The sequence below is a fragment of the Vipera ursinii genome (genome assembly GCF_947247035.1).
Source record: "Vipera ursinii genome assembly, chromosome: 2".
Taxonomy (NCBI): Eukaryota; Metazoa; Chordata; class Lepidosauria; order Squamata; family Viperidae; genus Vipera; species Vipera ursinii.
In genome coordinates, this window is record NC_139513.1 from 134,032,807 (window position 1) to 134,059,632 (window position 26,826).

Below are 26,826 nucleotides of genomic sequence, written 5' to 3' on the forward strand. Positions count from 1 at the left end.
CGGCCCCCACTGCCTTGGCCATGGCCCAGAGACCCTCCTTCTGCCAGAGACCCTCAGATCTGTCCCACTCCTGCCCAGGCCCCCATAGGCACCCTTGATGCAAACGACGTAGAGCTGGCCACGCCCACCCAGTAGGCCATACGCACTCTAGCCACGCCCACCCAGTAGGTCACGCCCACCCAGGCCACACCCACCCGGCCCCCTGAGGGCAACCGCAATGCTGATGCGGCCCTCAATGAAATTGAGTTTGACACCCCTGATCTAAGCCATCTGGCGGATTCAGCCAACAATCAGACCAACATTTCCCCGCTAATAGCTGCTAGCCAGATGCTTCCAGAAACTCCCAAGCTGGGTCAGGAATCCAAGTCATGTTTTCATTGATCTCATCTTAGGGCAGATTCTAAACCTCCCCTGCAGTTGCTCTCCATATCTCTAAAAAGAGAGAAGGGGAAAAGTGGAAAGGAAAACTTTCAGGTCCAAATACCAGGAAGAATTTCTAAACCAACTGGGAATCTCTTTGGAAAGTATCTCTCTCTCTCTCTCTTTTCTTTTTTTAAGAATTCTTATGTTGTATTCCATGGAAGTCCACTTACACAGAGTACAGGTAGTCCTCGACTTACAACCATTTGTTTAGTGACCGTTCAAAGTCACAACGGCAGTTAAAAAGTGACTTATGCCTGTTTTTCACACGACTGTTTTGGCATTCCTGCGGTCACATGATCAAAATTGGGATGCTTGACAACCGGCGTGTATTTATGATGGTTGCAGTGTCCTGCGGAGTCATCTGATCGCCTTTGGCGACCCTCTGACAAGCAAAGTCAATGGGGGAGCCAGATTCAATGAACAACCATGTTACTAACATAACAACTGCAGCGACTCACTTAGCTACTGTGGCAAGAAAAGTCACAAAATAGGGCAAAACTCACTTAATTGTCTTGCTTAGCAATGGAAATTTTGGGCTCAAGTGTGGTCATTAAGTTGAGGACCACCCATATTCAGTGGTGGGATTCAGCCGGCTCGCACCACTTTGGCAGAACCGGTAGCTAATTCTTTGTTGCCCATGCCCAGAATGGACTTCCAGAAGCGGCATCCACACAGAGAACCGGTTGTTCACATGTCTGAATCCCACCACTGCCCGTAATACAGATCTGTTGCCCTAATTTCTCTTTATCCCACCCTCTCAAACCGGAGAGAAGAGAAGCAGTCGTCGGAAAGGGGTGCAGGATGGGACTGTCAACCCCCCACATCAGGGCTCGGTGCCCAAAAGGCTGGCCTAGCACAGAGCAGATTCCTAGATCTGGTATACTTTAAGTAGCACTTGGGCCAACATCCTCCAGAGCGAAACTTCTCTGTAGCAAATCACACAAATCCGAATTATCCCAGCAACGTTAGTAAAGCCTGGTGGGAAGAGGAAAAGAATGCTAAGTATTTTATCGTTTTAGGAAATTGTCTTTCCTGTTTTCCTGACAAACAGTGAATCACAATCTCTGCCATTCTTTATTCAACAATATTTACAGCCTACCTCCCTTCTGGAGGACTCTGGATCAAAGGCAAGTGGATAAAGTCCAGTACAAACAGATTAAAAAAATGGTATGACGGGTAGTCCTCGGCTTACGACTGCAATTGGGACCCGAATTTCCATCGGCAAACATTGCGGCTGTTAAGTGGGTTGTGCCTGGTTTCATGACCTTTGTTGCCATGGTTGCTTAGCTGCAGTTGTTAAGTGAATCACATGGCTGTTAAGTGAATCCCCCATTGATTTTTCTTGTTGGAAGCTGACTGGGAAGGTCGCAAATAAGCATTCACGTGACCCTGGGACGCTGCAACACTGTTGTAAATGCATTGGGCAGTTTTTATTTTTTATTTATTTTAATTCCATTTATATCCCACCCTTCTCCGAAGACTCAGGGCGGCTTACAAGCTTAGCAGTAGCCTTCATTCTATGTATATGCCTGCTTATTAGGGCTTTCACACACACCCCAAGCGGCATTATTACAAAGTCAGCTTAATTGCCCCCAACAATCTGGGTCCTCAGTTGCCAAGTGTCCCAAATTTTGATCACGTGATGGTGACAGTCGTAAGCATGAGGACCTTAAATCACTTTTTTCATTGCCGATGTAACTCCGAATGGTTTGCTAAACAAATGGCTATATGTCGAGGCATTAAAAACTATCCATCAACATCCTAGACCTAGGCAGCCTTTGAATTAATTCATCTATGGATCACATAAAAGCATGATTTTAAAATGCTTCGTCAACCCCAAAAATACTTACTGGAAAGTGAGGTAGAGAAACCTGCCCGTTGGCCTTGACGCTGCGATGCATTTCCCTCTGGAGATGCTTCTTGCTCCCGATTCTGTAAGGAGGGATCCCATCACTAGACATGAGAAAAGAAATAATTATAATATTAGGTTTAGTTTGTAAGTATTCAGCTGCATCAAGAGCCAGTGTTTTGTTGTTTTTGTTTTAATGAGAGGCTAACAGCCTTCCATTACATAGATGCTGAGAGAGGGAGAAAGATTTTTTTTTCTTTTATAGAAGGCCCCACACAGACCAGAACTGGATTTATAAGCAGAAGCCAAGCTTTCAGACTTCCAAGCCAACCTCTGTTTTTTCTTCTTCCCTATTTAAATTCAACTGAGCTATAAATGTTTTTCTACGAGGGGAAAAAAAAAGCATTCTGCAGGTAAAAGAAGAACATCTCTCTTTGTTAGACCCTGGAACCTGGTTGCTAAGGCTTTCTTCCCCTCTCTCTATTATTATTTTTTCCTTGACTTTAAATGTGAGCGGTTTCTTAAAGTCACAATTCAAGGTGAAAATCCCTGTTTTTGCTTACATCCCAGTCTAACGCTATGGTTAAAATAGAAAAAGCAGCAGCCAGGATTGATTGATGGGACTTCTGTCCCTTCCTACATGCAATATTACAGGTTTTTCCAGTGGTGCAGTCTGAAATGCCAAGCACTTTAACGTAAATTGTCCCTGTCGGAAAAGCCAGTGTAATCTATAGCCTTTTAGAAAGGCATCCAGAGCTCTAAAAATAGGAATCTTCAAATGAAGACATGGAATGTTTTTAGAATAGTCAAGTTACTCTCCACTCACCTTTTCGCTTTCGTTATTTTCAGAGAGAAGGAAAACAGTTCCCTAAACTTATGAAGTAGTTTTCATACTTAGTGTTTGAATGCATGAACACTGATGGATTGAGAGACAGATATGAGCATGCAAGGATACACACACACACACACACACACACACACACACACACACAAATATCTAGAAACTTTATGTACACATAGAATATTTATTTGTAAGATATAAATAAATTTTCTCTAGAAGCTCAGGGCAATAGATGCAGTTCTCCATTTTTCCTCTTTAATAATCACCCTATGAGGTTATTGAGAGACAATAACCAGTTCAAGGTCACCCACCCGCTTCCATGATTGACAGAAGACTTGAATTTGGGTTTCTCTAGCCCTAGTCCATCATACAGGTGATCCTCAACTTATGACCACAAGGGAGTCCCAAAATTTCCATTGCTAAGCAAGACATTTGTTAAGTGACCTTTGCCCCATGTTATGACCTTTGTGCCATAGTTGTTAAGTGAATCAATGCAATTGTTATGCTAGTAACGTGGTTGTTAAGTGAATCTGGCTTCCCCATTGACTTTGCCTGTCAGAAGGTTGCAAAAGGGAATCATGTAACCCTGGGACACTGCGACTGTCATAAATGCATATCAGTTGCCAAGCATCCGAATTTTGATCACATGACCATGGGGATGCTGCATTGGTCGTACGTGTAAAAAATGATCATGAAGCATTTTTTCAGTGCTATTGTAACTTTGAATGGGCACTGAACAAATAGTTGTAAATTGAGGACTATCTCTATTAACTATTTCATCACCTTGGCTCTATATTATATACATACTGTATGTAAGCATAATGAACAAATGGTAGGATAAATCAATAAATATTTTATGCAACTTTAAAAACCTTTGAAAGAAGAAGGAAGTGATTACACACACACACACCTGGAAAGGGGGGGGGGTTGTTGTAGGCTCCATTCAAATTTGTAAGCCCCCAGTCATGGAGGTCAAAAATTATGCTGTCATTGTGAATACTCCAGTGTTGATTATTTCAATATGAAGAATGGAAAAAGCTAAAATCTTTATTATGAAACCTCCTAATCTTTTATTCCTTAACACAGATAATATAAACAGATGATTTTTAAAGGCAACATGTGCAAATCCAATTAAATCCAACTGCATTTGTTTCAGTATAAATGAACATGTCATAGCCACCCATTCTGAGAATGTTTGGAAACTAATTGATTGCAAGGACCTGTTGGTAAAACAAGTCAGATGGGGGGGGGGGAAATGGCTTGTCTTTGGGAAAGTATGGTTTGAGCCCCAATCTGCAGAATTGGTGGGGAGGTACATATTGTCCTTGAGCCACTGGCAACTTTTCCAGGCCAGGTACTGCCACAAAGTTTACACCGATTTGGGCAAACATTCAATGGGATCCTTGCCTCTGGTTGAGACTGTAGTTCTCATCCTGGTTGAGTTTCTAAGAGATGTAAATCTCAACATGACTGGAGAGCAAAATGGCAGAGGATTCTGGTTTAGAAGATTTTAATAAGGTCAGGCATACTCGAGTCTTTTCCTTTATACGGACCATGATATGCCCAAAGGCATCTGAGGATCATCACATGAATAAAGGATCAGAACTTAGCAAATGTGAGTCTCTTTCTCAGTTGACTCCCTAGGAGACCAGCTTTAAAATTACTACTAAAAGTTTATTGTGTAACCTTGTGAGATTTTGAGCAAGACCAATGGTCCATTATTAAAAATTATTTTGTGCTGCACCAGGGACCACCTATATTTCCCTTATGGATCTCCAGCAGTTCCCAAACCACACCTGAGAAAGCACTGGATCCCAGTATCTCATTCTGAAGCAATTCCTGTCTTAATAATGGTCCATCATCCAAACCTGCATATATTCAAATCCTGCTCCCTCCCCCCAAAGAGAACCATGACCTTTTTGTCTATGCAGAACATCTGATTCTCAGAGATGCATAGATTTGAGCAAATCTATGAACCAGGACTGGAGTCTATATAACTTCTGTATCTTTCAGCTTTAAGAGAAAGGACTTAAAGGAAAATGGACTGTATTTACCATGCTGAGAGGTATAAAGTAATAATGTGCTAGGAGGTTATAGGAAAATCGGGGAGTTTGCTCAGTGATCATGCAAAAAGGGGGAAAAAACCAGTCCCCAATCCAACTCATTCTCCTGATTCACAATAAAAGTTCATGGAGGGATTTGTGGTCTGTGTGAATGACTTCAGAACTCACAACGTTCTGAGATAAAGACAAAATGTTCCTTCTTTTCAGTCTTCTAAAGAAAAAACTGAAAACCACCAGAGTAAAATCATTATATGGAAATACTTATTGAACGGGCCTGCAGTCTTCATATAACCTCCTTCCCAGAAATGTGACTGAAGTGATTTAATTTTTATGCACCATGATTCTAAAGAAAGCCACCCTGGTTGGTGTCATCACCAACAGGAAATCACAGGATCACCAGGCCGAATACAGGAAGAGGCCTATTGCAATTTGATATTGATCTCATGCAAATATTGTCCAAACTATAAACTTAATTTGGCTAGCACAGAGGATATAGAAAGGCAAGATCTTTCCTCAAACTTGGGGATCTCTTTTCCTCAGAATACCTCTGCTTCAAATATGATACGTTGGGTACAGTTGGTTGTGGACAGGGCAATATTTTTAACGCATTCGCAGTTCCATTTGCCTCCAAGAAACAGGTAAAACCAAGCTGAAGGCAGGTGGCATCATCTCAAATACAGTAGAAGGCAGTAAGTCCTCTGAAGAACATGCAATGCAACGAGAGCTTCTAAATGTACAACATGCAAATCACATAGTTGGAAGGGACCTTAAGTGACTGTTTGGTCCAACCCTTGGCCCAGTGCAGTATCCCCAGCAGCATCCTTGAAAGATGACCATCCAACCTTTGTTTGAAAACCTCCAGCAGAGGACAACTTCCTATTCTGGGTGGCCAATCATGCTTTTGACCCACTTCTCTCTTTTGCCTAGCCTTTAGTTTGGCAAGTCCATTTCTCCACAGAATAAAATTCCTGAGAGTAGACTGCAAATTCAGTCATAGCAGTAAACTACAGTTTACTGAATTCACTCATCATGCTAATCCAGTCCGTGATTTGTTTAGTTTTTTTGCTTATTTTTCCGTTTCTCTTCCTATGTGGTACAGAAGAGAGACTTACTTGCTAAGACTCTTAATGTGAATGGAAGAGAATGCCAGCTGATATTGTTAGTGAACTGAGTGAGTTATCTGTGCTGTTCACATTCATAAAACTTTTCATGCTTTTAAAATAAATTGTAAACATTACAGTGGAGGCATTACCTAGCTGGGTAATGAAACATCTGCAAGAAAGCTATCTTGCTCAGAGAGCATCAAGGATTCCAGAGTTCAACCTCAAGGTGCATATATTTGTTTTTATTTGTAATCATTAAGCTATTCATCTTCTACCACATCATGCTTCTGTTACTGTTTTCAAGCACTTCGGAAAGAATGTACTTTTTTGAAAGCTCATATCCATGGATTAGCTTTATGTTTGTATTGGGTTTGCACAGCACTGAAAACTAACCATAATGGCAGAGTTGATACAGCACATAACACTAACCTGATGGGCTTTTATTTCAGTTTGTTAGGTGAGTACAGTATGAGTGCAACAGGATCTGACCCTGTCCTGTTATTTCACTTTGTTAACATACATGTAAAAGTTAAGATGCCTATTATTATTCCCTATTTATTTCTGGCTTTTAGCTGGTACTGTCAATATTTTACCTGTACTATTTATTCTATGAGAGCCACCAACATTTTTTAAAAATTCTGCTACAGTAGAAATATGTAAATAAATAAACAAATAAATAAATAAATAAATGGTGTATTGGTACAACATACTAAATCACCATCTGTGAACTATGATCTTCAATTGCTAAACCAACATCATACAATGCTGTGTTTTAGCATGGTCTCTGAACCAGGCCATTACTCAAAGCCATTTATGGTTTCCTTTGGCTTAGACAAGCATATTGTGGTTTGTTAACTGTGATGTACAATATGATTTATCCACGGGTAGTAAGCAATGCCAGTTAATAAACCCAAAAAAACTCTGTGCAGGAGAAAAAAGGAGGTTGGGGGTGGGTGGGACGGGGACTCAGGCATGGCATGATAATATACAGCTGTTAACACGGGTCCAGAATTTTGTCCTGAAAGTGGAGTTTGGCACAAGGTTTTAATGCCCCATCTCCCATGCTTCTCTGTGGGAGATTATCCCATTTATGTTTCAAGAGCCGAGATGCTTCTAGCCAAGTTGGCTGCAGAGGAGAAACCTGACACCAACCACAGCATCACATTCCTCTAACCGCTCAGGGTAATGCTGGAATACAGCCCTTTTCTGTTGTGATGTTGCAACAGTGATGTCCTCTGTCCTCTCTTGTGGAAAAGCCAGCTCCCTTCCCCAGGCCAGCCTACCCTTAAGTGGCAAAGGACAGGCAAAGTCTGCCATCCAATTTTCTTCACCTGGGGAAGGGAAACATTAAGGTAACAGTCAATTACCAATCTATTTGGCTGCTTCTGTGCTGGGAAAGTGGGGAGTCGGAGTGGGCTCCTCTTCCAAAATGCCATCTGACGGCCCTGTGACCTCCTTGTTGTAGGGTTAGGAGCCCTCTGGGCTCCTTGAGCACAACTAGATTTAATTTCCATAATTCCTAGCGTGCACCACGCTTGATGACCTGGTCAACTTGGTTTTAAGGACGTTTTGCCCCATTTCATGACCTTTCTTGTGCTGGTTGTTAAGTGAATCACTGCAGTTGTTAAGTTAGGAATACGGTTGTTAAGTGAATTTGGCTCCCTCTTTGATTTTGCTTGTCAGAAGGCCACAAAAGGTGATCACGTGCCCCCAGGACACTGTGGACCGTCATAAATACGTGCCAATTGCCAAATGCCTGAATTTCAATCATGTGACCATGGAGGACGCTGCAACGGTCATAAGTGTGAAAGCGTAAAAATGGCCAAGGGTCATTTTTTTCAGTGCCACTGTAACTTCAAATGGTCCCTAAAGAAATGCTTCAAAGTCGAGAACTACCTGTCTCGATTTTGCTTGATGTTACACTTCAAACATGCACTTATCAAAACTTTTCATTTTCATTTCTCCATTTCTATTCTCAGCCACTTGAAAGTGCCTCTGGATGTGTCCATTGAGAGGATGCACTGAGGGCTGGTATGCTTTGTTTTCAGAGGTATTCACATGACCCCAGGATATCTTAAATACATGTCAATTTTCATCCCGTGGCCCTGGAGATGCTGCAATGGTCATAAACATGAGGACTGGTCATAAGTTGAGGAATACCTGTAAACCACTTTAAGCTTCTAAAAAACAGGTGGGTATAAATTAATCAATTAAATGAAATTCCTTTTCAAGAATTGCTTTGAACAATAGAATGCATGGCTGGAATACCTGCCCTAAGCTGGGACCTATTTATTTCTTCCTTGACCTATTTTTTGTAACTTCTTATTTGATGGAAAGTCCTGGGGAACCTGAAAAGTTGCACATTCTTTTGTGACATTTATTGATTTGATTTATACCCCACTTTTCATTAAGGAGCTCAGGATGGTGCTGCTCGCCTCATTACAACCTTGTGAGGTACGTTGGGCTGAGTACGAACAACTAGATCCAAGTCTCCAGAGAAGCTCTTTCAGTAGAGTGTGGACCAAAACTGTGCTCCCCCTTACTCCTGGTGTAACACCTTAACCACTATATTCCACTTAATAAAGCGCATACTTAATATGGAAGTAATTCTTGAAACAAACTCAAGGAAATCAAGAATTCCCACTAAGAAAATGTGGAACATCCCGTTACACACGTTGTGGATTTTGTAGGGCTTACTTCCATGAAAGCATTTTTAAGACTGCACTATGACAGAATTGATCTCCAAATAAACCAGAATTAAGAGCCAGACCACAGTGGAACTATGGGTTAAATTAACCAGCCCGTCACAAATCAATTTACATTGGATGTGGAAGTAAAAGGCAGCACCATTAAGCCAAGGAAGGCCTTTCCCATATTTGTATTTGTGCTGCCACAAAAGCTATTGCACAACTGTGAACCATCACAGACACTTTTTAACCTTCATGCTCAAGACATCAAGACATTAAAAAGCCAGCATCTGTCTATGGCAGACCAGATGCCACTCCAGATATCCTCTGGAAGAACACATAACATTTGCCTCTTTTGAAGCAAGATTTCACAGGGTTTTCTTCAACCAGAGAAAGAGAAGACAGCTCAAATCTTTCAAACCTATTAAATCTGGCAAAAATATTGAGGCAGAGAGAGAAGAAACTTTTTTTTAACCAAATCCCAGATACGAAATTTTACAATTTCAAGTCATACAACTTAAAAAAGCACCTCAGTTAAGAATCCCTCATGCTGCTGCTTGTCAAAACTATCCCATGGACCAACAGAACTTTACAACATATATAAAACGAGGTAGATGCAGCCCAAAACAAGAGAGACCTATTGCAATGACATGGAGCAGAACAAAGAACCTAAGGTAAAATAATACAAATGAGAACATTTAGGGACAGAGAATTGGATGTGTTTTAGTAATGGGAGTCAGAGTAAGTACAAAGCAATCCCATAGGGGAAACACATGGGAGTCAAGAGTGTGTAGCACACAATACAGTGTGTGTGAGTTGCTATGTGTGTGAGGCAATCTGGATGCTTTCACACAACAGGGCCTGGAAGAGCCTCTGATTGAAAATATGAAAAACCTCTTCCAGTTTAGGGGAAAAAAAGCTGCATAGGGAAGCCAAAGGATCTCTGATTATTCAATATAAGACCGCTTCTTTTCGCCTGCTATTGGATAGCCCAGCAGGATATGCAGCCATAGAGGTCAGGGGAGGGGGGGGGGCTTAATGAATGTTCTGACTTTTATTATACATTTTTAACTAACTGAAATCCTCATCCATAACACTTGGACTTGGCTTCATTGTATTTCATTTGGGAATTTCTTGGTGGTTGAAAAGGTGGCCTTCTCCCCTAATGAAACCTTAGTGATATGAAGCTCTCGCCGTCTCTGAATCACTTTGTCCTAATTCAATGCTCCTCGTCCATCCAGGTAGCCCCTCCAGATTCTCCCCAGTGTTTGAAAGACTCCCCAACACAGCCATTTGGAGAAATGAGAGGGATCCTCTGAACTGGCTCACTTAAGAACAGCTTCTACCTTGGAACAAGCTGGTAATTGAACTTAAATAAAAGGCTCAGTGAGTGTCAGGTTAGGGGGGGGCATTCCTTAGTAGCCTGAGAAACAGAACTGGGTATCCTAATGAGGATTTGAGCAATTTTAGTTCTTGAATATTTAAAATAAAAAGAGCATTGGAACAAGGCAAGAATTGATAATGTGTTCACGCGAACGAGTCAGACAGCTGCTTCTCAAATTTAAAATTAGGGTAGCCAGAGGCTAATTAAGGCACAAAGGAGAGAGGATACATTTTGCCCCTGGATATTTATTTTAGTTTCAAGCTTTCTTTCGGCCACACATGCACTGGTAGTGGAACTTCTACCGGATCCACAAGTTTCTCATCTGAAAAGTAGGAGCAAGGAAGACTCCATAAGGTAGCCATGAAGGCAAGGAAGACAGAAAAGGCGAACCTTTAGATAACAAGCCTGTTTGGTAAATATGTTGGGGTTGATTGCAAATCCGTCTTGAAAATCTATTATAAGGCTGTAATAATCCTCAACTAGAAGAATCCTATCGAGGCCACACTTGGCCTCTCGATAGTAGAGGGAGATCTGAGAAGAGGGGACACTAAATGTATCTGCCCAATGCTGCAATATTTGAAAGCTTTTTAAATACAAGAGCTTGATGGCCTCAAAAGTGGGGCAATGGAAGAGGACAAGATGACAACCGTGTCAGTCCACTAACTTTCTCCTCCTTGTCCCTGCCTCTGTGTGTGTGTGCGTGCTTGCGTGTTTAAATCCACGTCTAGGATAAAGAACTGCATAATTTTAGGCAACGAGGAGCACAGTTTAATTATAAACATTTTAGCTAACCACTCTGGGACTAAGCCAATCTGTTTCTGGGGAAACACTAGTTTTGAAGTCTCCTTTCCAGTCAGCTGCCATTTAAGCTGAGCCAATTATCTTAGTCTTTTGACTTAGATGTGCCTGACCTAACTTGAATGTAGTTTTACTGCTTCTTTTGAAATCTCAGGCTTTGGCGCATATGCATTCACTCCCATCTTCATTTGGCAATGGCTGTGGAGCACAGCCTCTGATCTCGCCAACATCAAAAGCCTGGTTTGTAAGATAAGGTAATATTTGAAGTTCACTCAGCAGTATTCTCCTGGGTCCAAAGTAAATCCATAAATAAGATATAACCAAATAATAAGACACTCCCTCTTTCAGCTCTCTTTCTTCTCTCCATTTCCTTCCCTCCAACCAAGACATGGAAATTGGAGGTGCTTTGTGGTCGGCACCAAAAGAGCACATGGGCAACCAAAACGTCCGCCAGGATACTTGAGATTAACTGCAAATTTAGACACTTCATGCGTTTGTCTTCCCCTCCCAGCTCACCCTGGCTTCGTGTATCTCTACGTTCTCTCCCTCCATTCGTCTCCCATCCAAGAGACAACCCAAATGCACAAAAACCTATAGGAGAAGGCGCTGATGTCATGCCGCAGCATCAAAGGAAATCAATCTACCACAATCTAGCAGTGGATTTCTTTCCTTTTCCAACCCCTTCCCTGGCCTAGCCCACCTCAGCCCGGACAGGAAAATACCCTTTCCCCTTCTAGCTTTTGCTCAAGTTTCTCTTTTGTACACCCAGTGCAAGGAAAAGTCAAACGCACAAAACCTGGGCTGGATTTTGCAGCAGGAGCAGGTGAAGAAAAGTCGCTCCTTCGTGCTAGGTAACCATCCTGGATACTACTGAAATCCACGTTTTGTCTGTTCACCCGGTCCCCAGCGGTATAATCAAGCTCCTCATGACCTGAAGGAGCTCTTCTTATGGCAGGAGCAAACAGGCCAGTTTTCTTTTGTGCCTTGCTTTAGGGGGAGCTCCTATTCACTTGTTCAAGTCAATTTCAAAGCTGCCTGCTAACCTCTTATCCTCCCTAAGCTCCCCTAGATGAACAATAGGCTGAAAGGGATTCAGTTAAGTCTTTCATTCACCCCTCCACCTACCCCCACCCCCACCCTTCTTTCTCACTCTGGCCTCTCATCTGCAGAAGGCCCTACAATTGGCCTGGCTCTGAAGAGCGGGTTATAAGAATCCCAGCCGTAAGGAGCCATTGCTAGTCCAAAAATGACTCAACTCCATGGATGCACAAGGATGGGCCCACCATCCTGGCAAGACAGCTTGGTGATCATCTTTAGGATCAGGCAAGGCCACTATAGCTCCATAAGAGATGGGAGAGGCAGTTTTCACGATTGTTTCAAGGAGGTTCCACAACAAAAATGGAGCCCATTAGAGAAAGTCCCCAGGGGTCATATACAGGTAGTCCTCAACTTACAACAATCCATTGAGTGATCATTGAGTGACCATTCAAAGTTACAGCAGCACTGGAAAAAGTGACGTATGGCCATCTTTCAGACTTACAACCGCTGCGGCATCCCCAGGGTCACATGATCCATATTCAGATGCTTGGCAACTGATTCATATTTATGAGGGTGGCAGCGTACCAGGGTCATGTGATCGCCTTTTCTGACCTTCTGCCAAGCAAAGTCAATGGGGAGGCCAGTTTCACTTAACAACCGTGTTACTAACTTAACAACTGCAGTGATTCACTTCACAACTGTGGCAAGGAAGGCTGTAAAATGGGGCAAAACTTAAGAAAGTTTCACTTAGCAACAACAATTTTGGACTCAGTTATGATCATAAGTGGAGGACTGCCTATAAACGGTTGGCTTCCATGAAGAAGCAGGCACAACACCAACACTGTCTGCCTACAAGTGCCACCCAAGGCATGTTTACTCTGCAGTCCATCTCAGGGGGGTTCTAGACTTGGTCCCAGGGCATCAGCTGACTCACGACAGGAAGTAGAGAAACCCTTAATTACCGCAAAACCAATCAACTTTTAAAAAACTTCTTTCTGCTTTCAACAGCAAAATGTACCATGGCCTTCTAATATCCTGGGATATTTCAATAATAAAGCACTGCCTTCATTCAAAAGCAGGAGAGAGAATAAAACTTGAGAAAAGAACTACCAGTAATAATGCAATTTAACCACCAGGGATTATGTAGACTAGAGGCTGACCAAGAGAGTCAGCCTTTCCTTTCCCTTTCCCTTTCCATTTATTTATTCTGTCATATTTATGTAGTGTATGTTGAAGGCGATGACCCTTTGAGAGGTGCATGCAATGAAATTTCATTTTAATGTATGCCGATTAGCGTACATTCAAAGTGACAATAATGTTATTATTCTATTCTATTCTATTCCATTCCATTCCATTCCATTCTATTCTATCCCTTTCTTTTTCCTCTTTCTTTCTTTAATTTATTTCTTTCTCTCTCTTCATTCCTTTTTCTCTTTCTTTCTTTCTTTCTTTCTTTCTTTCTTTCTTTCTTTCTTTCTTTCTCCACCAGTTAAGATTTTGCACAGGAGACCATTCCCCTTCTAGAGAGAAACTAAAAGAAAACAGGCCAAACCTCTAATTCTAGTTCTAATATTGGCACAAGAGGTCACTAGCCTTTTAGATCAATTATACTTGGAAGCGCAGCAGTAGCCTCAGAGCACTTCCTAAAGGAAGCAATTTATTTTTGAACATGGTCATTATTTAATGATAGCACACACAGCCCTAAAAACACCTGAATCAAGACAGCAACTAAGGGACAACTTACAAACATGTTCCGTGGGCCAGAAGCAAACTGTGTAGGTTTTCCAGGAGAACAAGGTTATTTGTCTGAGAGTTTGGATAATAATCCCTCTCAAGCAATGAAAATGGTGGAGCCAAATCTTCATTTTGCAGCAAATACTGTTCTGTTCCAGTCATGTGCTCAGTTTTTAGTAGAAAGGCAAAATTTAACATTACAAATTTCTTTCCAATACTAATGACGGAAATACTTACACGCTGCTGTCAGTCATTGACATAGAATCATCAGTCAGAGCATCACTAGAAATTTCACTGTCATTTGCACTAGTAGCAGGAGCAAAGACGTAGCCAGAATTCACATGATAAGGATGAACTGGATCATTCCTCTTGAAGGATCTAGAAATGAGCAAAAACAAGAGAGCCCAGTTAGTCTTTGAACTCAGGAAATGCAAACTTTAGGAGACCAAAGAGTAAGGTAGCAGTTACACAAGGCAAACTACAGACCTAACATTCCCAACACTTGGAGAGAGAGGGGGAAAAAACCCACTGATTCCATGCAATTCTTGAAAATGAAAAGTGTCTAAGACGGACCACAGTTTAAAGCTTTCTTCCCACTGTTTTAAGCTTTCCCACATAATTTCATAGATCGCCTGTCTCAATGACTTCACAAGATATTTTAAATTAGGGATAGAGAATCTGGAGCTCTCACAATGTTTTCGGACTTCGTCTCTAATTAACTCCAGCCACTAATTATGGGATTGTGGGAGTTTCAGTCCCAGACCTCTGAAGGGCACCAGGTTGCTTATCCATGACTTCAAGGCACCAACTATTGAACTGCTTGAAAATAAAAGTCATCAAACTTCATTCTTTTTATCCCCCCCAGCCTTTATTCCAAGGGGCTATCTTCAAGCATCTCCACTCTTAACTTATTCTCCCAATAAAAGCTCTGAAGTAGTTTAGTCATATCACTGAGCTTGGTTAACCCTTTGTGTTCCTGGTTTTAGAAACCGTGTTGTACCAATTTACACACTTGCCCTGCTTCTAGGCCTTGCTATTTCAAAGATGATAGAGGTCTAGATTAGAGGTGTCCAACCTTGGCAACTTTAAGACCTGTGGACTTCAAGTGGCTGAGGAATTGCGGGAGCTGAAGTCCACAAAACTTAAAGGTACAAAGATTGGACATCCCAGGTCTAGATAGAGTGGAAAGGGAGCCATCAATAAAAGTCACTCTAGCTGTCAACACCTTCACCTTTTTTTTTCAAGCGTAACCCCATCTCTATCTACCCTGAAATAAGATCTTCTTGTGAGCAGTTGGACTTCGTCCTAGTTAAGCAGGCAGAGGCTGCATTCATGAATGCTAAACCTGCTTCGCTAGGACAAAGCCCAACTGCACACAAGATCTCAGTTTATTTCTCACATTTACCATACCATGTGACAAACTGCTCTGCAATTTTGCTTTAGGGGTAAAAGTGCTATTAACTCTATTGCACTTCCGCAAAAACTGACACTTTCACAATAGACGAACAGACCCCTCCGTGACATCTATGGCACTGATTCTCTGACCAGCCAGTGTTCGAAATTGCCCAAAAAGTTATCAAGCCATCTACCCCTCAGCCTATCCCTTAACTACAGATAGTCCCCAACTTACGATAGCAATTGAGCCCAAAATTTCTGGGGTTAAGCAAGACAGTTGTTAAGTGAGTTTTGCCCCATTTTTCAACTTTTCTTGCCATAGTTAAGTGAATCACTACAGTTGTTAATGACATAGGTTTGTTAAGTAAACTAGCTTCCCCCATTGGCTTTGTTTCTCAGAAGTTTGCAAAATGTGATCACATGACCCGAAGACACTGCAACTGTCATTAATATGAAGCAGTTGCTTCACTCTGATCACATGACCATGGGTAAGTTGGAAAACAGTCATAAGTCACTTTTTTCAGTGCTGTTATAACTTTGAGCAGTCACTGAACAAACCTGTGTAAGTCAAGGAGTACTTCTGTATAACATTTCCATTTTGGTCAGGCTTCCCAGCCACTTCCCACCAAATACTCAACTACTTTCCCACTAAAACATTAAATGCTCAGATTCTTACTTCTTCATCAGAAAGGGAGCAGCAAGCAAACGAGCATCACCATAAAAGAGATGAATTGACTTTCCTGAATTTTTTATCTAGGCTGCAAACTCATAAAGTGACCTTAAAGACACAGGACTCCCTTCTGCCTCTGATTTATAATAGGATCTATTGTAAGCCTACATTGAAGAAATTCTAGACAGATTAATGCAATGTATTTGGGATCAAGCCCTGTTACCTTGATAGAAAGGCTATGACTTCAAAGTCAGCCAATGAGCATTTGATTTCCGAGGAGAGAGCAGAGGGCGTCTAATTAAAGGGAGGTCTAATGGGAAAGCATCTGATTTGAAAAGCAAATCAATCTTTCTTCATTGACCACCTAGTCTTGAGGAGAAATGCACAAAAAATAGTTTCTTTTTTATGTGTAATAAGCATCCCGAAAGATATTTCTTGTATCAGTTTTTTATTCTGGGTCATCCTGCCATCTCTATTTTTGGACAGTAACCGGATCTTCTTATGACCACAATTGAGTCCAAAATTTCCATTGCTAATCAAGATAATTGAGTTTTCCCCCATCTTACGACTTTTCTTGACACAGTTAAGGGAATCACTGCAGTTGTTAAGTTAGTAACACGGTTGTTAAGTGAACCTAGCTTCATCATTGACTTGGCTTGTCAGAAGACTGCAAAAGGAGATCACATGATCCCGGGATACTGCAACCATCCAAACGGAACAAATTTTGATCACATGACCATGGGGGAATGCAGCAAAGATCGTAAGTGTGACAAATGGTCATAAGTCACTTTTTCCCAGTGTCATTGTAACTTTGAACGGTCACTAAGCGAATGGTTGTAAATCAAGAATTACCAGCTGTCACACTAGTAGTTTGAGTGATTTATTTGTCAAATACGGCCGCCCATCTCACCCAAAGTGATTCTGGCTGAGATACAATAAAACTAATAAATAGATAAATGTCATGAAACATTTGCAATCCCAATAAAACAATAAGGATGAATAAAAGAAGACTACAAGAGGGGAGATGTTTACATATGGGGTAACCAGCATTGGATGAACACCCTTTCACACAGAAGACTTTAAAACTGAGAGCAAGATGGTGCACTGCGTACAAGCATTTGCAGAATTGGGACAACTGCTTAGAGATGAAGGTCTCGGAAGATCTTACTCACTGACAGTACCACCTTTAACTCCTCAGTTCTTAAAAGCCTGGAATCCACACTGAAGTTTACCAGATGTTCCTTATTTTTAAGCAGTCACCCCTTAGTTCCAGATGCCTGTTCCATAAAATACTGAAAAATGAATGAAAGGGTATTCCCCCACCCATCCCGGCTGTCAAATGTACACCACTTCCAGAACATTCCGCAGCACAGATCTCAGAGGGGCCAGACCACATCCCTCAACCGGAAGAAACTCAGCTTGGTAACTCTTTTTCACTGGAGAGAGCTCATTGCACACGTTGTCCAATGTTCAGAGCCGCTTGTTCCAATCAAGAGTTTGCTCGCAAGGCGCTCAGAAGGCAAGGTGGGTGGAGAAGAAATTCACTTCTTCAAGGCCAAGACATAAGAAGGGTGTCCCTATTTTTGATTACTTATAAAAACATCCCCTCAAGGCACTTGCAGAGTGGCAAAACTTGATTTAAGTAAACAGCCTGGCATCTTTAAATGAAAAACATCATTTCACCCGCTAATATTCTACTTCCTTTATTTCCATGGGTCCACTTCCACCCTCTTTAGCCAGTCTTTGCTCACTTCTGTCAAAAACTGCATGTGTCCTCTCTCCTGTGTGTTGCATTCCTCCATTTCATCGGGGGAGGGGGAGGGCAGGGGGCACCAACCTTTGTAAAGAAGGGGATGGGGATGGATAGGGAGAAACAGGCAGAGGGCCAGCCCCCTCCTCTTCAAGGAGCAATGGCCAAGAGTAGGGGTGAACTTTGGGATCTCTGTCTCAAGCTGACCTTTGCAGCACTGCCAAAGGAGGAGCCATTTCTGCACATCTGGGACTGCATTCATTCCCAAAATGCACCAAGATTTTTTTAAAAAAAAATTTTGGTGGGAAGCTCAAGATATCCGGAAGGAAGGAAGGAAGGAAGGAAGGAAGGAAGGAAGGAAGGAAGGAAGGAAGGAAGGAATGAATATACTAAGCATGACAAATGGAGAAAAGTCTGATTTTTTTTGTTTCTAACAGAATTTTTTTTTACTGGGTGGATTTAATTTAATTTAATTTAATTTATTGAGATTTTTATACCGCCCTTCTCCCAGAGGGACTCAGGGCGGTTCACAGGGTGTAAATATAAATAACAATACAGACATTAAAAGACAATTAAATCAATGCCCAAGTTAAAACAAGAATAATAAAACAAGCCTATAAAAACCCATGTACCCCCATCAGGCCAGACCCACTAGTTCAAATAAATGGGTCTTCAACCCGCGACGGAAGGATCGGAGGTCTGATGCCGTCCGGAGCTCAACCGGCAGTTGGTTCCATAATGCCGGAGCACCCACAGAGAAGGCCCTCCCCCTGGGGGCCACCAGTCGACATTCCCTGACCGGAGGCACCCTGAGGAGGCCCTCTCTGTGGGCGCGCACAGGGCGGAGGGGAGTCGACGCCGGCAGCAGGTGGTCCTCGAGGTATCGCGGACCCATGCCATGTAGGGACTTAAAGATCATAACCAAAACCTTGAACTTTACCCGGAAGACAACTGGTAACCAATGCAGCTCACGGAGCAAAGGTGTAACATGGGATGGGAAGGAATGGCAATTCTGCCCCTAAAAGCAAAGCCAATTCTCCTGATAAGGCATCTGTGCTTCTGAAACTTCAACTTTCAGTACACTGTTAAAGGGTTTTTTTTTTGTTTTTTTAGGAAAGGGGGCAATTGAAGACTTTTTACCTTTTATTGCTCTCTTTGGAACTGTTTCATGTCTTGTTTTAACACAACCCAGGCCCATCAGAGCCTGTTGTTGTAAAGTATCTGGTTTCAAGATGCTCACCATCTGTATAGAGAACCAACCAGGCTCTTTCAAGGGACCCTATATAGGCCTTTCTTTTCAAGCCCTTGCAATCTGAAACGTGCCAGCACAGCAACCACTGGAAGTTATGTTTACAATACATCCCTATAGGAGGGTTAAGAAGAGCCTCTTCAGTAGTGTAAGCAGTCACTATGGAAAGTTCATCATTTTCGACAAGAAAGAGCTTCAAAACTATTGCTTTGAAGTTCAACAGAAATGGTAAGCACCATCAAAGAGATTTATAAATTCCTGGGACATTTAGCTTGCAACTGTTTTTCAGCACTTCAGCAAAATGGATGGAGAAGTCTTCACACAGAATTATAAAATTAAAACAGGTGTGGGGGGGGGGAATCCAAGATTTGCTCTTACAAACCTAACATACAGTGAATAAATTAAAGATAGTTTCATGGTCACTTTGAAAAATAGGGGAAAATAATAGATCCTGACCACACTGAAACCTTAACTGCAACCAAATGTCATCAAGCTACCTTGCAACTCCTCTGTGTAGGGATCTCCATCCTATCTTTCTTCAAGGCCACCAAAGGTGGCGTCACTTTAAGACTGAATGGTGGAAAATATTTTCAAGGAACAAGGTAGTAGCTTCTCTCCATCATCAAGGAGGACATTAATTGAATAATAAAGTTGGAAAGAACCTTGGAAGTCTTCTAGTCCAACTTCCTGTTCAAGCAGGAAACCCTATACCAGGGGTCTTCAAACTCGGCCCTTTTATGACTAATGGACTTCAACTCCCAGAATTCCTCAGCCAGTGTGCCTGGCTGCAGAATTCTGGGAGTTGAAGTCCATGAGTCATAAAAGGGCCGAGTTTGAAGACCCCTGCCCTATACCATTCTAGAGGAGTGGTTGTCCAGTCTCTTCTTAAAAGCCTCCAGTGATGGAGCACTCATAACTTCTGAAGGGACACTGCTCCACTGGTTAATTGTTCCCACTATTAGGAAATTTCTCCTTAGTTCTAACTTGCTTCTCCCCTTGATTAGTTCCCATCCATTGTTTCTTGTCTTGCCTTTTGGTGCTTTGGAAAATAGGTTGCCCTACCCTTTTCTTCATGGCAGCCTCTCAAATATTGGAACACTGCTATCATGTCACCCCTAATCCTTTTCACTAGACATACCCAATTCCTGCAACCATTTTTCATATGTTTTATCCTCCAACCCCCTAATCATCTTTGTTACTCTTTTTTGCATTCTTTCTTGAGTGCATAAAAGAGATAGAACAGAGAACATGGAACATAAACTATTACTTCTTGCCTTGACCAAGACACCTTCCATGTCCATAGTACATATCCTTCCATGTACTAAGCTACACAGTGATGTGAACTGCAGAGGAAACTCAAGGGATGAATCCCTTCAGTGTTTACAGTGACAATAAAAACTCCTTTTCTTGTCCATTTTTTTTCCTTTCAATTTTAACTTCCTGTTTTATGCACAGCTTCAAACCTTCATTTTCAGCCCAAGCAAAAGAGTGCTGAGAAATTGTGTGAAGTAGTCAATTTTCAATTCACAGTAATATACAGATTGGGGAATGGGAAAGCAAAATGGTGTCTAATTGATGACACATGAGTTTTCATGTGATAAACTTGAAAATCCAAACCTATGGCATGCTTTGTCAAGAAACTGCTACATCAGACTGTGAAAATTGGTGTGTCCTTCATAGAGGCATGTATGATCATTTAATGCTAGTAGTATTTATAATTTTATAGGAAACTGGTATATAACTTGCCTCTTCTTCTCCAAAAAAAAAATGAGAAGAAGGCATAGATCCACATACAAGATCTTGTCATGGTGTCATTTAACTGTGGATACCAGTTAGCTTCAGTTAATAATTTTTTCACATACAATAAGTACCAACCAGCAGCTCTTTTGATCAATGAAGACCTATCTGCCAGATTCAGCTTATTCAGCAATAAAACTAGCTTCACTCAGAACTTGTCTGTCAGAAGGCAGATTTGGGCCCATGAACCAGGACATCATACATTTAGAATACTACATAGACAACTTTTTTCAGTTCCGTTGTATGGAGCGTGAAGTAACAAGTCTCAAAAGTCGCAAGTCACAAGTCGCAAGTTCACATGCCAGAGAGCAGCACCTTGTATGTGTGAATAGTTATCTGGACCAGCCTTGAAATAGCTTTCTTGCCTCAAGTCATTAACTCTGTGTGTGTGTGTGTGTGTGTGTGTGTGTGTGTGTGTGTGTACCTGCATGTTTATACATTTAACAAATCAGATAAGGATGAGTGTTCTGCATGAATTATGCATTACAGTTGTAGGCTAGTTGCAGGGGAAAAATGGGTATACACCAAATCTCCATAATTATCTGTTAAAACTGATGCGTTAGCAGAAGGTAGATTAGATATGTATACTATACTAGCAATTCTTTTACCAGGTGGGGGGGAAAAACACCAGGATTTTTAGCACTGGCTAAAGTAGAAGAAGAATAAAATTTGATGACCTCTAGATTAAAAGAAGTTTGAACTTGCTTCCTAAGGCAATATGTAACTGTTAAGAGCCCACTCTAGAAACTGCTGCCCGAGCTAACACTTCCAACAGTCAAAGTACTCAAAAAATTCTTACCAAAGTCTATGTCAGGGGTAGGCAACCTCAGCTCTTTTATGACTCATGGACTTCAACTCCCAGAATTCCTGAGTTGAAGTCCACGAGTCACAAAAGAGCGAGGTTGCCTACCCCTGGTCTAGGTACACAACCACAAGTAAGTCCTATTTCAATTTCATAGCAGAAAAAAGTAGTTTGAGAATGGATGGGCTGGCGTGCCCAAGATCACACACTAAGCCTGGGGCAGTGACAGGACTAGAACTCAAGTTCAAATCCAACTGTTTAGTCATGCAGGGAGGACAGACCCTAAACCCTGTTCCATGCCTCTTTGAAGAGGATCACACAAACCCATGCAAACCGTGCCTTTGCTTAAGGTAAAAGCTATAAATAAATTTCCTATAAAATACCATCAACATATTCATAATAAGATGTGAAGCTGCAGGTTCAAATAAAATTTGGTCAACCATGAAAAAACAATCCTATTCTAGACTCATTAAAGCAATAGAATATTGAAATCTATTATTTCTGGAGTTCCAGGGGCAGAAAATGTCCTTTACAGTCTTTACCCTTAACCTAAGAAAAACAAATATATCTTGTATAAGGTGATCGTTATCTCTATGTTCAGGTTCACTGTCACAACAAATACGAACCGCTGCAAAGCTGACTCCGTAAGAAAAACTTGAGTCTTCCGACAGAAGAACCCCTTTTACAGAGATTATAGCGCACATTTCCATCAAACAGATGAAACAAATATGTCATACATGGATGTCATGTACACAGGCAACAACTGTAAGCCACTCCTTCTACATCTGGAGCTGCTCCAGATTTATACTGCTGTGAGTGAAAGCCGGATTGAAATCAGCTGCCTTGCCAGTCCTATCCCTAAGAAAGACCACATAGTCCCATCGCTAAAAAGTCAAGAAAAAAAGGGATGCAATTCAGGATCCCTCCTCTTAGAGGCAGGCCACAAGCTGAAAAAAGAGAAGATGCCTGAAATCCTTTGATGTCCATGAATCACAGAAACACTCACAAAATTCCTGTAAACCAGATGTCAAATACTTACCAGATTTAGAAACTCCCAAAGCAAGACAGCATACAGAAAGAGAGAATGTGTATGCGCATGAGAGAGAGGGAGGGAGGGGGGGAGTGAGGGAAGGAGGTGGGGGGGAGAGCGAGGGAGGGAGGTGGGGGGAGAGAGAGAGAGTCCTTCTGCTCTACACTTTCATATGCAACCAATTCTGATTTATGAAGGCAAAAAAGGGGGGATAAGAATAATATCATAGAAGAACATGCAGCTCTGCACGATGGAGAGAGAGAATATGATGATGTTGCCACTTGGTGATGAACAAACTATTCTTGCCCCACTTTCAGCAGCCAGTACAACTAAAGGAAAGCACACATCATTCTCTTGGGGGTTACCAAAGACAGTGTTGACATGGGCAAAAAAAGCAACATTCGAATGAAGACTGCACGCCATTCATGTGGGGAAAGCTCCAGAATACAAGCACAATCCTTCTTCGCACAGAAAAATAAAATAAAAATCCTAGGTTGAAATCCTGACTTGTCCCTTTCCAAGTAGAAAACTGTACACGAATTCTGGAAGAAGAGCTGCTGTTAGTTGAATAGACAAGTAGCAAACTGAAAGGACCAACATTTTAAGTTGGTATCAAGCAGCTTCCTTTGAACCTGGAGCACGCAGCTCATCTCTTGACAAGAAGACTCTTGCCATTACTAATATCCTGTACCTGAAGCCATCCCTTTAGCTAACCTTGTTTTGTTCCACTTAAGAAATCCAATTTATTCAGCTAATATTCACTGATCAAGCTACTACCTGATATTCCTTATGAAAATACCTGTGTGGAGACATCGTCTTCTTGAAGTCACTTGGTTCAGTATTACAGGTTATCTCAATAATATGGATTTTCTAGTTCCATCATCACATAATTGCTCTCCATTTTCTACATGTAATCCACATATTTCAACACCAGCTAGGGATGAAGTTGGCAAACTAGTATTTCATTACTCATTCACATGCCTAGATGGTGCTCTTCCCAGTTCCTCTTAATGTGGTTTAAAGTGGTAACAATTAATGCATGTCTCAAAGAACAAGAGTCCTTTGAAGTTCTTTTTTGATGTCTAAAAGAGGTTTAGAACTGGTGGGTCTTAAGAACCACAACGTACTCCTTTTTTGTATTAGGGGAAAAGGCAGCCCTCCCCTCCAGCAAGAACTAAATGCCAAAATTGGGAAGCTTCAAAAAATAAGAGTCTCTTTGCCAAATTTGACTTAAACCAGGAACACAACATTCATCTACACACTCATTTTGCAATACACTGTAACACCTAACACCTTCCCATAATAAATTGAATCTATTGCTCTTACCTAAACCCATTTTCCACAGTTTCTGTAGCTCGGACACTAGCTGTGGCCCTCAAGGTCTTACTGGACAGTCCAAGTATGGAGGGCAAAAGTTTGTTTTTAAGGTCAGCGCAGCTCCATTCCTCTTCTTCATTCAAGGTAGGGAGATAGCCACAATCCACTTTCAAGCTGCCCAGTCCATGGCTGTTAATGTAAGCAGGATTTTCTCCTCCACTCCTTACATATTCCAGGTATATATCAGAAGTCAAAAACATCTGGTAAGCATTTTCCTCCATCACAGTCTGAATCTCAGTCTGTGCCTGATCAAACATTACAGAATCAATCTGCTGCTTCTTGATATTATCCCGTATGTAGGTCTTTGTGGCAGGCTTGAGTTGCTTGGAAACAATGCTATTATTCTCAATGTACCTTTTGTAGATAGCTTTGGCGACTCTTAAAGTTTTGGCATCCTTAAGGTCCATCTGCCTGAAGCCATTGCAGGCAAACCAAAAGTCTAAAGTATCCACACATTTCTCCCTTTCCAGGAAGGTCCGAAAGAGATAAGCACCATCTTGATCTCCTAGTAAAGAATGCAAGGATTTGGTCCATCGGGCTAGAGGAGAATCTGGAGATGCACTGCCTTCTGGCTCCCCAAGACCATCTTCATTCCTCCTGGGCGTGGAAGAAACAGACATGGCCTTGAAGCTTTGGTTTTTTAGGGCAAAGAAACTGGCAGCCAGATGGCATGGTGTCTCTCCTTCTTCCCCTGGTACAGGGGGGCGTGGGGCATCTTCCCTGAAGCTGCTGCTGGGGTCTGGGAGGTGAGTCAGCAATGCAGCGCTGCTCATGGTTCCTGGGAGTTCCTTCTGATAGAGCTTTTTTTTTCTTCCTTTCCCCTTTTTAAGTTCCTCAGCAATCTGTGTGCCTCTCTCTCTCTCTCTCTCTTTTCTTTCTCAAGTCAGCAGGGGATCCTCAGAGTCTTCTCTCTTAAAGAAAAAAAAGGGGGGGAGAGAAGTATTGATCTAATCAAAACCAGATCCAACCAACATCAAAGACAAAAAGTAAACAGGCTTTTCAACTCTTCACATTAAAATAAAAAGGCAACCACAGCTATCTACAGCACTAATCAAAAGTATCAAATACGCTTTTCAAAGAGAAAGAGTGAACTCTGGGCACACTTTTAACTCTCCTATGCAGAGAGAGAGAGAGCCGGGTGGGGTGAGGGGTTGGAAACAAAAACAAGAACAGAACTTTTCCTTATTCCTATAAAGTCTCAACATGCACAAAGAAAAACATCATGAGGGTTTCTCTCCGCCCCCCCCCCCCCGCACTCCTACTTATGATAACATCTGAGGAGTCCCAGGAATAATCTTGGATCCCCACATGCCGTTCAACCCATTTTGCAGCAAAAAAACATTCCTTCAGCTTTTGCTTCCCTCCCTCTCTCTTTGCTAGATAACTCACGGCAAAAGAACAAAACGTGCTTTCCTCGGCATCTGGTTTCCATTTCACTCTCTCTCTCTCTCTCTCTCTCTCTCCCTCCCCCCCCCAACCTTTCAACTCCTGAAACATTTAGATTACGATCACCAGAAACCCTCCTAAGGAAGCACAAGGCTGGATGCTCCTCTGAACTGTACCTAGGGAAGAAAGGTCGGAAAGAAGCTGGAAAGACAAAGGCAGACTTGACTAGCCTCGCGTGGAAAACGAAGCCTCTCTTACCAATTTGCTTACGGCCTTCGAAAAGAGCCGTGCTTGGTTCAAGTATATTGTTGACATATACTTTCTCTTTCCCCCCACCCACCCCCCCGCCCATTGCGACCTTTATCGTGCATCTGTCCCCTTTCCTGCGACAAAGCACCATTTTTAACACAATTCAACTCTTAAGGGCGAGGAGGCTGCGCTGTACCCCCTCAGCAAAAGAATGGGCGTCCGAAGTTCTTTACCAGCTCACCGTAACTCCCCCATCCAATCCGGGGGGGGGGGGGGGTTGAGGAAGCTGCTGTTCCGTCAAACATGCAAAGAGCTGCAAAACTCCCAACGCCAGTAAAATGAGCAACCGAATGAATGCCAGGCTTCCAACCAACCTCTTCCACCCATAGCCTAGAGCATATAAACACATAAAAGTTCCCTGTATGGTTTCCTGCTCGCCTCAACTTTTCTTCTTAAGAAAGTTCAAAAGCTGCTTCAAAGGGAGGCGGGTGGGGTGGGGTGGGGTGGGAGGAGGAGGAGGAGGAGGAGGAGGATGTCCTGGAAGATACCTGAAGAAGAGTAGACATTCCAGACCAGGCTGTTCGAATCCTCAAGCATTTCCCCACTTAGACAAGCCCTCCATCAAAGAGGCGGTGGGCATGAAGGCGATCGTTTACAACACAAATTAAATAGATTTTGAGGAGGAGGAGGAGGAGACGACACTGCAGCCCATACCCCCAGAGAATCATCCCGCAGAGGGAGGGAAACATTAAAGAAAGAAGAGAAAAATATCCAGAAATGGCGACTGATGGGAAGATGGGGGGGGGGAATAAGCAGATCTGCTGAGATATCTCAGGAACTGGTGGGGGAGAGAGAGAGAGAGAGAGAGAGACAGAAGGGGAAAGAGAGAAAGAGAGAGAGAGAAAGGAACGAGAGAACAGGAAAACGTTCCCCGACCGCCTTCTCCAAGTCCTGTGTAACAACTGACCCCAAAGTCAGCACGCTGCGCCTCTTTGGAGTTCATCGAGGGTGCTGACAGAAGTGGGAGGGGTGTGCGCGAAGAGGTGCGGGAGGAGGGACTGGCAGCGAAGGCATCCTTCGCCTACCTACCAACCGAAGCCATCCTGGGTCTCTCTCTATATATATACCTCCTTTCCAAGTCACAAAACATTGCTGGAAAACAAAGGCAAAAAACTCCTCCCTACTTTACCGGGATGTTTAT

At 42.3% G+C, this 26,826-nt stretch overlaps 1 protein-coding gene across 1 annotated transcript in view; it reads right to left on the reverse strand.

Moving 5' to 3' along the window:
* Positions 1 to 26,351, reverse strand: part of AXIN2 (axin 2) — a 49,114-nt gene extending 22,763 nt beyond the window's left edge. Inside the window, exons 1-4 of the mRNA XM_083355446.1 lie at positions 26,174 to 26,351; positions 23,940 to 24,901; positions 14,158 to 14,298; positions 2,274 to 2,376 (exon numbers count right to left, since the gene is read on the reverse strand). Coding sequence (XP_083211572.1) covers positions 2,274 to 2,376; positions 14,158 to 14,298; positions 23,940 to 24,763 — 1,068 coding nt within the window. The 5' untranslated portion in view covers positions 24,764 to 24,901; positions 26,174 to 26,351. The remainder of the gene's footprint in view (positions 1 to 2,273; positions 2,377 to 14,157; positions 14,299 to 23,939; positions 24,902 to 26,173) is intronic.
* Between the last annotated feature and the right edge of the window lie 475 nt (positions 26,352 to 26,826).